At 46.1% G+C, this 14597-nt stretch overlaps 1 protein-coding gene across 2 annotated transcripts in view; it reads right to left on the reverse strand.

The window, feature by feature from the left end:
- ubqln4 (ubiquilin 4) overlaps nt 1-11883 on the reverse strand; it is a 24927-nt gene extending 13044 nt beyond the window's left edge. For both annotated transcript variants that reach the window (XM_048620342.1, XM_048620341.1), the window contains exons 1-4: nt 11657-11883; nt 2777-2940; nt 1533-1795; nt 267-425 (exon numbers count right to left, since the gene is read on the reverse strand). In XM_048620342.1, coding sequence (XP_048476299.1) covers nt 267-425; nt 1533-1795; nt 2777-2940; nt 11657-11871 — 801 coding nt within the window. In that variant the 5' untranslated portion in view covers nt 11872-11883. The remainder of the gene's footprint in view (nt 1-266; nt 426-1532; nt 1796-2776; nt 2941-11656) is intronic.
- Between the last annotated feature and the right edge of the window lie 2714 nt (nt 11884-14597).

Here is a 14597-nt window from a genome sequence, read left to right on the forward strand (position 1 = left end):
CACCGGTACCGTACCCCAGTGTTACACAGTGACAGACCCGTCCCCACAAATACCGTAACCCTAGTGTTACACAGTGACAGACCTGTCCCCACAAGTACTGTACCCCAATGTTATACAATGACAGACTGACCTGTCCCCATTAATACTGTCTCCCAGTGTTATACAGGGACAGGCCTATCCCCACCAGTACTGTACCTGTGTGTTTTACGACGAGCCCCAGCCCCTGCCTGCAGCACTGTGCTTGATTTCTGGATGCGAGTAGCTACCTGTTCTCTGGCTGCGCTGAACATGGGCTCCTGAATGTCAGTGTACATGCGTCGCAGGGCATTGTAGCCACCGGGGATGCTCTCGAGGTTGCTGAGCGCCCGATCCTGATTCCTCATCATCTCCTGCATCATGGCTGGGTTGCGGGCTAGCTCCATCGTCTGTGGGGAGGAAGGGGGGAAAGAGTTAGAACGACACCTGGCAAGTGCTGTACCAGCTGAAAATGGAGTCTTTGAACATCGCAAAGAACGCTCAAATGCAATGCAGAGACTCAGACTGCTGGAGCTCTGCCTCCAAGCAGCCACCATCTCCTCACTCCATGCAATTGGCCAGCCTTCACTTGGTACCGGGAGGTTGCCGACAAATGTGGATTAACCAAAAAAAACCCCACTCTTCCTTTCACTGACCCACAGGAAGCCTGTCAGTTTGGACCAAAGGAACGTGGATCAGGAACATCAGCTGGCCTCATCTTTCCCTCGTGTTTGTTCTGAATTGGTTTGGACAGTAGCCGAGTGTTGACGTTGAATTGGGGGAATAATGCAGCCCTGTATAAATACCAGAAGACGTTCCTGATTCGCATAGCATGTAAACAGTAAACTAGCTCACAAATGTCGCACTGCACACCTGCCCAGCTTAATACCAGCAAAGTATTTTTTATTTAATTGTCTGCAAGGGCTTGAATCAGTGAGAAGCAGAAAGGCAACTGAAAAGCCTGTGCACTTTGCCCAAGCAAACATCTGCAGCCTGTTCGATCACAGCCCCAGATGTAAGCACAGGCAGTTTCAGCAAGGCTGTTAGCATGTATCATTTGCTGCTGCTGGCTTGTAGAACAGGACAGAACTGCGCAGTCGGCAGCTTTTCAACCGTACCGTGCACACAATTGAGTAAGACCTTGGAGCTGGGGGCTGTAGGGGTGTGTACAGAATGCAACTCATTGCCTTGGGACAGTGGACAGTAGGGGCACACGGGGATGGAAGATACAGAATGACACATAGGCTGGTGGGAACTTAGAGGGGCTGGGAAGCAGGAACAGAGGCACGGGGCTGGTAGAGACACAGAGGAATAGAGAGGGTTACAGGTTTAGAGAAGGTGGAGGAATGGGCAGCAAGTTTGTGACTCAAGGGAGGTTGCTTGAGACCGGGAGCGCACAGAACCACACTTGCCCGTTGCCCTGTGCCTCGGGCAAAGCTGTGGCTCAAACCCCCCACCCTGATTCACAGAGCAGCAAGAGCACCGGCTTTGACAAGGGGACTGATGCGTTTCTTCACCTGTCTCATAAGCTCGGGATTGTTCAACATGTGGCTGATCTCGGGGTTCCTCTCCATCAGCTGCTGCATCTGCGGGTTGGCCATGATCATCTGTCTCATCAGGTCCGGGTTCGACATCATGTTCTGTACAAAAGGGTTCTCCATGATCTGTGCTAGCATGTCTGGGTTCGACATTAGCTGCCGCTGCATCTGCTGCTGCAGCTCCATGAAATTTGCTGAGCCCATACCCAGACTCCCGAGGCCCGGGATACCACCGAAACCAGCTGCAAAATGAAAACAAAGCCATGTGCAGGGGACAAGCTCATTACAAACATTCAGCCCCTTAAGCCCATGCTATTGTTGCTGCTCCAGACCAGCCTCCTTCCATCCCCTTTCTTCACCTCCTCTATCCCCTTATCCTTCTAACCTTGTGTGTTTATCCAGTTTTGTCCCTGAATGTACCTCTGATAGTCAACTTGACCACTCCCTGTGGGAACGAGTCCTACATTAACCCCACTTCCTGGGGACCAAGTCCAACATTCATCACCAACATCTGATTGTGTCCCAATCAATGCCTCCAAGCGTGCACAGTGCATGGGAAATCTAAGGACAAGAGTCAGGAGAAGCAAGACTGGCCTGTTCACACCCCTTCCCCACCATGGGGTCCTAACCTCTACTTCAGAAACTGGCACACAATCTCTCTCTGCTTCATCACATTTGAACATCCCTTATCCAGTGCCCTCTCACAAAGTCATAGTCATTGAGTCATAAAGCATGGAAACAGGCGCTTTGATTCAACTAGGACCATGATCCCAAACTAGGCTAGTCCCACCTGCCTGCGCTTGGCCCATATCCTTCAAAACATTTCTTATTCATGGACTTATCTAAATGCCTTTTAAACATTGTAACCGTACCCGCACCCACCATTTCCTCTGGAAGTTCATTCCACACACTAGCTACTCTATACTATCACGTCTTTTTTAAAATTTCTCTTCTCACCTTAAAAATATGCCTCCAGTCTAGAAATCCCCCACCTAATGGAAAACACATCTGCCATTCACCTTGTCTATGCCACTCATGATTTTATAAACTTTTGTAAGGTCACCTCTCAACCTCCTACATTCCAGTGAAAAAAACCCCAGCCTCTCCAGCTTCTCCTTATAATTTCCAACAAAATCCTTACTCCCTCTGTCACTCACAGCTTCCCCATCCTTTCTGTCTCCTGTTAATAAACCAGCAGTGCTGTGAAGAAGCTCAAATCTTACATAATACAGATGGGGAGGAGGTAGACGTTCCTGTTGGGGTTGCAGTGCTAGGCACACTGCTCGTGCTGGTGACGGTGCCTGTGGGAGGTTCCGGTCTCGTGCTGGTCTCCTCGGTGCTGGGGGCACTGGATGACGTAGAGGGTTGTGTGCTGGGATCCTGAAGCCTGGCAAGATAAAGTGAAAACCACAGCGTCAACACGGACTGGAGAACACAGCCTCCCCGTCACTTACAGCAAACAAGGTCCAAGCGAGTGACGAATATCACTCCCTCACTCCACCCCATCGAGGTTACAAGCAGTACCAGGCAGCATGGCACAAAGAGCCAGACAAACAGGCAAGAACAAAGACAGTCAGGAAGGAAGTTCACTAGAACATGACCCGATAAGATTTCCATCAAACACTCCCAGGACAGGGACAACACAGGGCTAGTTACAGGATAAAGCTCCCTTGACGCTGGCCCCATCAAACACTCCCAGGACAGGGTAACGCTCCTTTGACACTACCCCCAACAAATGCTCCCAGGACAGGGACTACACACTGTTGGATACAGAGTACGGCTGCCTCTACACCGGCTCCCATCAAACACTCCCAGGACAGGAACAGCATAGGGTTAGATAGACAGTAAAGCCTTCTCTACACTAGCCCCAAACACTCTCAGAATAGAGACAACAAGGGTTTAGATAAACTGCAAGGAAAGCTCCCGTAACAATGCCCCCAATCAATCAATCCCAGGACAGATAAAGCACACGGTCAAATACAGAGTAAAGCTCCCTCAACACTGTCCCCCATCAAACACTCCCAACAGGGACTGTTTGGGGTTAGATATAAGGCAAAGGTCCCTCGACACTGCTCTCCATCAAACACTCCCAAGGACAGGAACAACATAGGGTTAGATACAGAGTGTAAAGCTCCCTCGACACTGCCCCCGTCAGATACTCCCGGGACAGGTACAGCAGAGGGATATACACAGAGCAAAGTTCCTTCTGAACTTCCCCAGTAACCAGTATTGGCCACACCACTGAAGATCGGCTTCCTAACACATTAGCTAACATTCCCATTTCATAACTACCTTTCCTTTGTCCTTTTGTGAGAAAGTCAGGACATTTTGAGCGACTTTATGAATTGCTTTGATGCCCAGCAGAGATCTGTCACACATCCCTGAATCCAGCACTGGACATGCACACAACCAAGCTATTTAAGATAGATTGGGAACTGGTGTTGATCATCACTGGCCGATTTCTAAGCCCTACAAAGAAATGTGAACCCCTGCTGCTGCCCGAGGGGACTTGAAGAGTTCCACACCAGCTCTTGTCCCTGGTCTGTGGTCCCAATGTGCTTCTGCAAAGGTCAAGGCCCTTCCAGCCAGCCGCAGAAGTGACAGTCTCAGTAGGAAACTGCATTGCTGGCATCCAGATCTTACAACCACTGGAATTCTGACGTCTCTACCTATTTCAGTCCACTCACAGCCCGCACACACACAAATCCAGTAGCTAGCTGAGGAATTCGGGAAGGTTCCGATGGTTACTCAATTGGTTACAACTAGTTGAGGAAGGGTCACCGGACCTGAAATGTTCACTGTTCTTTCCTTCACAGATGCTGCCAGACCTGCTGAGCTTTTCCAGCAACTTCTGCTTTTGTTCCTGGTTACAACAGCTTCATTTAAACCTGACTTATCATATCACTTAACAGCACCAGATCATCAACTGGGCTCGAAATTAGAAAAAGCACACTTGGGGCACTGGAGTGGCTGGATACAAGATTCACAAGGACATCACCTCAAGGGAAGGATTCGAAGGCTCTCAGTTGCTGAACAGGCTGCTCCTCTCAAAAAGAAGGGGTTGTGGAGTAAACCTAATCACGGTATTTAAAATGCTGAAAGAGTAGACACAGAGAACTTCGGGGCCGTCAATTAAGGACAGTCACAAATAAATGCAATACGGAATTCATGAGAAACAAGAATGTGACAGAAATGTGGAACTTGCTCCAGTACAGATGCACCGAAGGGGGAAGCTGGATAAAAGGCACGAGGGAGAGAGGAATAGAAGAATAAGGTGATAGCGGGATTATTTTCACTGCTCAGCAACTTCAGGAACACTTTACATGGCCTTCGTCGATCTGACCAAGGTTTTAGGGAACTCAGTCAGTGGGGAAGTGTTATGGAAGACCCAGTCAAACACAGACTGTCCAGGGAAATTCATCAACATCCTCCATCTCCTCCACAACAAGATGCTGGCGACGGTCCTCACCAACAGTAATATGACAGAATCCTTTGAGGTCAAGAGGTGTCAAGCAGAGATGTGTCGCTGGCACCCCCTCCCAACCCTTTTCTTCATCTTCATTGCCATTATTCTTCATCTTATCAAGAACAAGTTTTGTAGTGGTATGGACATTACATACAGGACAGAAAACTTTCTAACATCAAATGGTTGAAATTACTCCGCTAATGAGATAATGGCTGACCATCCAACTCAGTACCCTGCTCTCACTTTCTTCCCGAAACCCTTTGATCCCTTTAGCCTTAAGAACTATATCTAACTGCTCCTTGGAAAATTCGAAGCTTTGGCCTCAACTGATCTCCATGGCAGAGAATTCACCGGGCTCCCCATGCTGTGGGTGAAGACCTTTCTCCTCATCTCAGTCCTAAATGGCTTTCCCTTAGACTGTGACCCTGGTTCTGGACTCCCTGCTCACATGAACATTCTTCCTGTGTTTACCCTGTCTCGTCTTGCTAGAATTTCCTGGCTTTCTGTAAGATCACCCACCACCCCCCCCAAACACCCCACCCACCCACCATCATTCTTTTGAACTCCAGTGTTTACAGTCCTAACTGACCCAGTCTCTCTTCACGCATCAGTCATCCCAGGAATCAGTCTGGTAAACCTTTTTGCACTCTCTCCACAGCTAGAACATATTTCTTCAGATAAGGAGGCCAAAACTGCACAAGAAACTCCAGGTGGTGTCACCAAGGTTGTGTATAATTGCAGCAGGAATTGGCAAAGCCGGGGTCCAGGATAGTGAAAGGATCTGGGACCAACGGCTGGGACAGCAACAGAAGTGGAGGGGGCCAGCGAGAGAAAAACTGTTGTAGTGCAGCACAACTCCAGAGAGAGATGCAATCACGTCAGAGGCTGGAAAGATCAAGCAGCTGATCTCGAGTCAGTCGGAGGAGTCATGAAGCACAAACAGTTGCCACCTGCCCATTAAACAGCGGCCACCTCTTAGCTCTGTTTCTCCCACATCAATCTTGAGAGAACTGTGAAGGAGACACGTGGGTCATCACCTGCAAATACGATAGAATATTGAATGCTTCAGGATTACAGGGGCAGGCATGCGAGGTGGATGCAGGAGGGATTTTTCCTACTCTCAGGAATGGAGTTTGACTGAGATAAGGAGGAATTTCTTCACTCAGAGGGTGATGCTTCTTTGGAATTGTGTCTCTGGGTATTAAAGATATCAAGAGATCATAGAATCATAGAATCCCTACAGTGTGGAAACAGGCCATTCGGCCCACCAAGTCCACACCGAACCTCACAGCATCCCACCCAGACCCCCTATAAATCCACCCTAACCTCCACATCCCTGGACACTACAGGACAACTTAACATGGCCAATCCACCTAACCTGCACATTTTTGGACTGTGGGAGCAAACCGGAGCAAATTCCACACACAGTCACTCGAGGGTGGAAGTGAACCCAGGTCCCTGGCACTGTAAGGCAGCAGTGCTAACCACTGTGCCACCCCATACAAGAAAATGAAACAAGAATGTTGAGATAGAAGTTCAACCATGGCAGAGCAAGCTAGAAGGAGTGAATGGCCTACTCCTCCTCTTAGTTTCTTTTTCTCACTCATTTGTGCGGTGAGAGTATTGCCGGTGAGGCCAGCATTTATTGTCCACTCCTAATTGCCCAGCAGGCAGTTACAAGTCAACCACATTACTGCAGGTCGGTGTCACTTGCAGGCCAGACCAGTCAAGGAAGGAAAATTTCTTTCCCTAAAGGTCATCCGTGAACCAGATGAGTTTTTACGACAACCTACAATGGTCATTATCAGACTCTTAGCTCCAGATTCTTTACTGATTTCAAATTCTACCAGCTGTCATGGCAGGATCTGAACCTTGGTCCCCAGAACGTTATCTGCCTCTCTGGATTAATAGTCTAATGACAATCCACTAGATCATCGCCTCACTGCCTCCTCTGTAGTTTCTATTATTGGTACAGCAAACTCTCTGGACCAAATAGCTTAATCCCACCCCTGAAGCCAATGTTCCTAAGGTACCACCAGCTTCAGCAAAGCACTGAAGGATCAGATTGCAGTCTGAGTTTAACGTAGGGGCGAAGCTACCAAGGGCACATTGCCACCCGAGGGCACGTTTCCAATATGGTACAGTTACGAGGAGACAGCAAGAACTGTAGATGCTGGAGTCAGAGTCAATACAGTGTGGAGCTGGAGGAACACAGGAGGTCAGGCAGCATCAGAGGAGCAGGAAAGTTGACGTTTCGGGTTTACACACTTCATCAGTTGTCGTCCAGACGATTCCCTAGGATCTGAGCGAAGCCTGACAGCGGACACTGGAGGATGTCGCACTACACCCAGCTGCATTGCCTGGGGACCTTCAGTGTCCAGCTGCAAGAGAAGGCCGAGCTTCGGTTTCACAGTTTGCCCAGAAAGACGCCACCGCGCCCAAGTGCTGGCCTCAACTCTGTGCTCACGTTCCTCAAGCCAGGCTCGAGCCCCTGAGCTGCAGTTGCTGAGGTGACTGCACTCAGCCATGGCTGCTGCCTGGAAAAACACTTCACTGGCTGAGCAGCAACTTAACAGTTAGGGTTGAGCCTATCACACTGCACATGGTACAAGGCTCTGGTCCTGACGAGAGACACCCACTGATCCAGCCAAAGCGATGCACAGGAAAGGCACAGGGGCAGCCGACATGCTGCACTTTTGAGTAATTGGTTTGACTTACATGCTGCCTTAAAGGTTGCTTCGATGCAGGGCCTGAATGAATGTCGTAAGTGTTTGGAAACTACAGGGAATTACTTTAAGGGCAAACAAAAACAACATTCTAGAGGGAGACAAGAGAAGGAAAAACAAACACGAAAAGAAAGGATGCCTTGCTTTCAGGAAAATATTCACAGAGAGGATTTAATGTACAAAAATACAAGAGGCAAGGATAATACAGGAGCCAAACAAAGACTGGATACTAGAATTTTGGATTTGAGCAATTCGGACTTTCATGGGATGAGGCAGAGACTGTCCACAGTAAAATGGGAATCTCTGCTAACAGGTAGAACAACCGAGCAACAGTCAAGGGTGTTCAAAGAAATATTTAATGCAATTCAGAATCAGTTGGTATCCATGAGGAGGAAGAGCTCCACCTCACAAACAAAAAGCCATGGACATGTAAGGTGATAAGGGACAACAAAAAATTAAAAGGCCTTATAAAAACAAAGAACAGTACAGAGCCCAAAGATCAATACAATGATCAATAAAGGACCACAAAGCAGCTTATAAGAGAGGCTAAAAAGGATCACAAAAGGAAATTTTCAACAGCATAAAGGACAGTAAGAGGAGATCTTACAGTTATACAAAGGGAAAGCAGCTGGTTAAGGGTACTATTGGCCCACTGGAGGTCGAGAGTGGGGACACTGTTAATGACCATGGGGAAATGGCAGACATGCTGAACGATTATTTTGTTTCAGTATTCACAGCAGTAGATAGCTTGCCAGGAGCTCCAAAGAAATCAAGAGGTTCAGGGGCAGGATCTAAATAAGTAAGTCGTCAATAATGGGGAAATTAATGGAACTGAAGAGTGACAAATCCCCAGGACCTGACAGTTTCCATCCACAGGTGTTAAAGGAAATAGGACAGCACATTGCCAATGCTCTAACCATGATCTTTTAAGAGTTCCCTGATTCAGGAGTTGTACCCCTGGATTTCAGATTTGTTTATGCCCCACCATGCTTTAAGAAGGGTGAGAGAGAGAAACCAGGGATTTACAGACCAGTTAGCCTAATATAGCATCATAAAATCCCTACAGTGTGGAAACAGGCCCTTCGGCCCAACAAGTTCACACCAATCCTCACAGCATCCCACCCAGACCATTCCCCTGTAACCCACCTAATCTACATATCCCTGAACACTACGGGCAATTTAGTAAGGCCAATCCACCTAACCTGCACACCTTTGGATTGTGGGAGCAAACCAGAGCACCCAGAGAAAATGCCACACAGACAGTCGCCAGAGAGTGGAATCAAACCCAGGTCCCTGGCACTGAGAGGCAGCAGTGGTAACCAGTGAGCCACCATGCTGCCCTAACATCAGTAATGGGGAAACTGTTGGGAGTCTGTAGTCAAGGATAGGGTAACTGATCACCCCAAAAAATTTAGATAATCTGGGAAAGTCAGCATGGATTTGTGAAGGGTAGGTCATGCCCTACAAATCTGTTTTGTTTTGAAGAGGTGACACAGATAAGTCGATGGACATCATTTATATTGACTTCCAAAAGACTTTTGATAAAGTCCCACACACAAGAGGCTGTTAGTTCAGGTGGAAATTCATGGAACTGAGGGCAAGTTACTGACATGGATAGGAAAGTTGGTTGAGTGGCAGGAAAGAGAGCTGGAATAATGGTTCAGTACTTAAATTGGCAGGACATGACTAGTGCTGTCCTGCATGGATCTGTGTTGTGGCCTCAATTATTCACAATATTCACTAACAACTTGGGTAATGGTATAAAAGGGCAAATATTCAAATTTTTTGACAACACAAAATTGGGCAGCATTGTAGAGTGTTGACGACAGCACAAAATTGGAACAGGATATTGATAGGATTAGGTAAATGGACAAAGCTGTGGCAATTGGATTATGATATAAGCAAGTGTGAGATTATCTAATCAGACCAAAAAAAGGATAGATCAGGGCTTTTTTTAAATTATAAGGTACAAAGTTAAATACAGTGGATGTCCAACAAGATTTGGGGATTCAGGTGCACAGCTCTTTAAAATACCACAAAGAGGTTCAGAAAACAGTCAAATGGTTAATGGAATGCTGCCTTCATATCTAAAAGCTGGAGTATAGGGATGCAGACGTTACACTGCAGTTGTACAAAACTCTCGGTGGACCCCACTTCAATTACGGTGAGCAGATCCGAAAACCACACCTCAAGAAGGATGTTTTCGCTCTAGTGGGAGTTCAATGCAGATTTACAAGGCTGAAATCTGGACTTCAGGGGTTAAGTTATGAGGAGAGATTAGACAAATTAGGCCTTTATTCTCTAGAATTTAGAAGGTTCTGGGGTGATCTAATGAGGGTCATCATGAAATTAACAGGGAAAGATAGAGTAGGTAAATATGAACTATTTCAAGCAGTTCAGGACTCTTGAACCAAGAGGCATAATTTGAGAATTAGGGTCAGGCCATTCAGGAGAGATGTTAGAAGCCACTTCTACATGCAAATAAGAGGGGTTTGGAACTGTCTTCCTCAAACAGCAGTCAATGCAAATTCAACTGTTAAATTTAAATCTGAGGTAGACAAATTTTTTATTAAACAAGGGTTTCAAGGGATTTGAGCCCAAGGCAGTCTTATGGAGTTTGGCATCAGATCTGACTGAATGGCCTACTCCTCTTCCTATAACTGGAGACTCAGCCCCTTTTAAGCTCACACCACCCAGTAGGATAAGATTTCCAGGGAGGACACGAGCTGTGATTCCTGTGTTCAGAAAGATGGAAGTGGACACAGTCCAAGAAGAGTATGGACCTTGATGCAAGAACTTTTTTTTAGAAAAGTGCTGAGGTAGCACTTTCCTGTCTTGCCCCTTGGGAAGGTTGGTGGCGAGCTGCCCACCTACACTGAGCAGTCCGTGGTGTCATGGAAGGTGGCTTCAGTCTTGCTCAGCACACACTGGATCATAAATCTTGGAAACTAGCAAATTCCTTCACTGGGAAAGCAGAAACAGCTGCAACACAATCAATATTGCCACAGGGCAAGAGCTTCACTTAGCACTGAATATTATGCTGCTCCTGTCCTGGGACGGGGACAGTGTAGAGGTAGTTTTACTTTCAACTTAAAAGTAACAAGGGCTTTACTCTGCATCTAACCCTATGCTGTCCCTGTCCTAGGGGTGTTTAATGGGGGACAGTGTAAAGAGAGCTTTATGTGGTATCTAATCCAGTTTGATTGGGACAGTGTTGAGGTAGCCACTCAATATCTACCTCCCATGCTGTACCGGTCCTGGGAGTGTTTGATAGGGGCAGTGTTGAGTGAGCTTTAACTTCTGTTTATTTTCAGTTTAATAAAAGTAGAGAGAGAGCTTTACTCTCTATCGAACCCTTATACCCAGAATTTCAAGTCAGTCTGACAGCACTCCCAAGATCAAACAACACGTTGCAGACAGGATAGGGAGATCTAACGTGAGGGGGTCAGGGGCCCTGAAAGCACGAGAACAAAATGTCAAGGAGGAACACACATTGCTGCGAGCAAGCTCACTCCACCCGTCACCAGATTCTACACAAAAGTCGGAAAGGCAAGGTGAAAGGAATGAAGTCCAACGAATAATTGTGCACCCCTCGCCCACAAACCATACCCCCTCGCAGCATGTTCATGGATGTTTTCACGAGGCAACTTCCCCATTGTGACATAATCTCAAGATGAACTTTACTGCGCCAACTATCACAGGGTCCCTGCCGGGCTTGCCATTCGTTGACACGATGCAGCAAATTTCACAAGCATCTCTGAGCTCTGCTGCTCTCTCTTAACATAGAGGGAACTTCAGCTTGTCAAGTGAGAGGGACAATGATGAGGCTAACTGACAACAGAGGGACTTGCGCGCACACCTAGTTTGTCACCTCAATGTAACGGAAGACAGGAGATCCTCAAAGCCCTTACCTCTGAGCTGTCTTTATTACAAGATGCACGGTGAGTCCGTCTTTAATGCCGTGCTGGTTGAGTGTATCTCCATCCTTCAGTATCTTCCCTGCAAATATGAGAACCAACTGCTCCTGTTTAGCTTTGAATCGTTTGGAGATTTCATTTTTAAACTGAAGGGAGAAGAGAGAGAGGGAAAAAAAATTAGAATAAATGACATGCAAATATTCCATCATTCAACAAGATCTCAGAATTATCACTGTGCAGCAGGGCCCATTATATCTGCACCAACTCTCCAAGTGAGCATTATGACAGTGCCATTTCCGTTATCTTTCCCCATAACCCCACACCTTGTTTCTAGTTCAATAATCATTCAATGCCCTCTTCAATGCTTCAACTTACAGTGAACTCCAAACCCATTTGCAGTGTGAAAAAGTTGTTCTCATATCACATGCATTTCATTTGCAAACTACTTTAAATTCGTACCCTCTTGTTCTTGTTCTTTTTACAAATAGGACATGTTTTTGCCCGTCAACTCTATCTGGAACCCCTCAAGTTTTGAAAACTTCAATAAAATCTCTTTTCAGCCTTCTCTTCTCCAAAAGAAAGAAGTCTCAAATTCCCTAATCTTTTCTCATAACTGAAGTTTATTATCCGTGGAAAAATTCTTGTAAACATCTTCTGCATTCTCTCCAGTGCATTCACCTCCTTCATATAGTGTGATGCGCAGAACTCTACACCATACTCCAGCTGAGGTCTAACCAGTGTCCTATACGGGTTCAGCATAACCTTCCTGTTATTGTACTCTACCACCTTATTCATAAAGCCTAGATACTGCATTCTTTCTTATATTCACTCTCATCTCTCCTACTACCTTTAATAACTTATACACATAAACACAAGAGGTCTTTCTATTCTTGCTTACCCTATATATTATGGCTGATCTGTTAGTTTCAAATTCCACAATATTTTTGATTCCCTTGCCTAACAAAAATCTAACAACCTCAATGTTAGAAATATTCAGTGACACCTGCCTCCAAGGCCTCCTGTGGCTGAGTTTCAAAGTCACACAATCCTGAGAAGAGAGAAAAAAATCACATCTGGCCTAAAACAGCAACCCTGAAGTAGTGTCCCCTGGTTCCACAGGAGGAACCATCACTTTCACATGCACCTTGTTCAAGATCATTCAAGGTCTTACGTATTCCAATCAAATCATCACTCACTTTTCTAAACCGAAGCCTGTCCAACCTAGCCTTGTAATGCAACCCGCTCACTCCAGGTATCAGTCTATGCATTTTTCTTTAAATGAGATGACCAAAACTACACATGGTATTTGAGAAGTGATCTCACCAATGCTCTGTATAAATGAAGCATAGCTTCCTCACCTTTATGTGTAATAAATGCTAATAAAGGATAGCAGCTCTCATTAGCCTTAATTACTAGCTGTACCTGTGCACTAACTTTTTGTAACGCATGCACTGAAATACTTAAGACTTCTCTGCACCATGGAATTCTGCAGTTGTTCTACATTTAAGTCACATTGTTTTTTCATTCTTCCTGTCAAACAACTTCACCTGTACCCACATCATACTCAGATGTATGTCAGATTATTGCCCACTCACCATTACTACATGCAACCTCTGCATAACATACCTTCCTACCCACCTTGCTGTCATTTGCAAATTTAGGCACCACACCTTCACTCCCCTCACCTTTGATATAAAATCATAGAATCCCTACAGTGTGGAAGCAGGCCATTCAGCCCAGCAGGTCCATGCCAACCCTGAGAACAGCATCCTACCTCCCTGCCCTAACTCCGTAATCCTGCATTTCCCATGGCTAATCCACTTAGCCTGCATATCCCTGGATGCTATTGGCAATTTAGCATGGTCAATCCTCCCAAACCTGCGCATCTGGACTGTGGGAGGAAACTGGAGCACCCGGGAGAAACCCACGCAGATACGGGAGAATGTGCAAACGCCAGAGAGGTTGGAATCAAACCGGCTTCCTAGCGTGGAGGGGCAACAGTGCTAACCACTGAGCCACCATGCTGCCCCAAATAGGAATTACAAAAAGCTGTAGGACTTATCACATCCTGCCAAAGAAAAACGGGGAAAATAGGTTTAAAAAAAGTGGCAACTCTCCCGAAAAGGGATCAGAAAGATTCCACTCTACAGGCCCAACTGCATTTCCAGCTCGGTCAATTATGGGTAGAACAGCACCTCAACTTCTGAACATTTGCACAGCAAACACCCAAAAGCAGCACAGAGCTTTACACAAGATCCATTGCTGTTCACTCAATGCTCAGCTTCCATCATACGCATGGACATTGGGGCTGAGTGTATAGCAAGTTTAGATATGAAAGGGTTAAGCAAAGGAGTGCAATTAAGTCAGACTCAACCAGACACACAAAAATGCTCAGAAGCATCCAGAATCCAGCACAAAACTGATGCTAGAGAACGTTTACTAGTCTGACACTGTGTCCCTTCCTTGAGAGGGAAAGCATTCTGTCTGGATTCCCACTGGCAAGTTCGGGAGTCACCCCTCCCATCATTGCGACTCCTGGCCGCACAAAGGAAACCTGCAGTGGACTTCCAAGAGAAAAGACTCCATGTCCCAACGTAAGATCTAGAACGTAACAGTATTCGATACAGAAAGATCCCTCAGTTATAACACCTCAACAGGATTTAAAAACAGTTGAAAAATTAATGAGCTAGACCTGTGCATTTTGATGTGTCATGCAGTGAGCTGGCAAGCTTTCATTTTTATTCTGTAAATCCTTGACTTCTAATTATTTGAAACACCGATAATTGTGAAAACCTTATTATCTACTTTCTTTCGTTTTAAGGTTGGTTCACGTTTTTTGAAAGAATACTAGTTTGATTTATATTTATTTTAATTAACCTGTTCAGACACAATGTGACACACCTTTGGGGGGTGGAGGGTGCAGGTGGGACTTGAG

Source organism: Rhincodon typus, chromosome 46, assembly GCF_021869965.1.
Source record: "Rhincodon typus isolate 14 chromosome 46, sRhiTyp1.1, whole genome shotgun sequence".
NCBI classification, from domain to species: Eukaryota; Metazoa; Chordata; class Chondrichthyes; order Orectolobiformes; family Rhincodontidae; genus Rhincodon; species Rhincodon typus.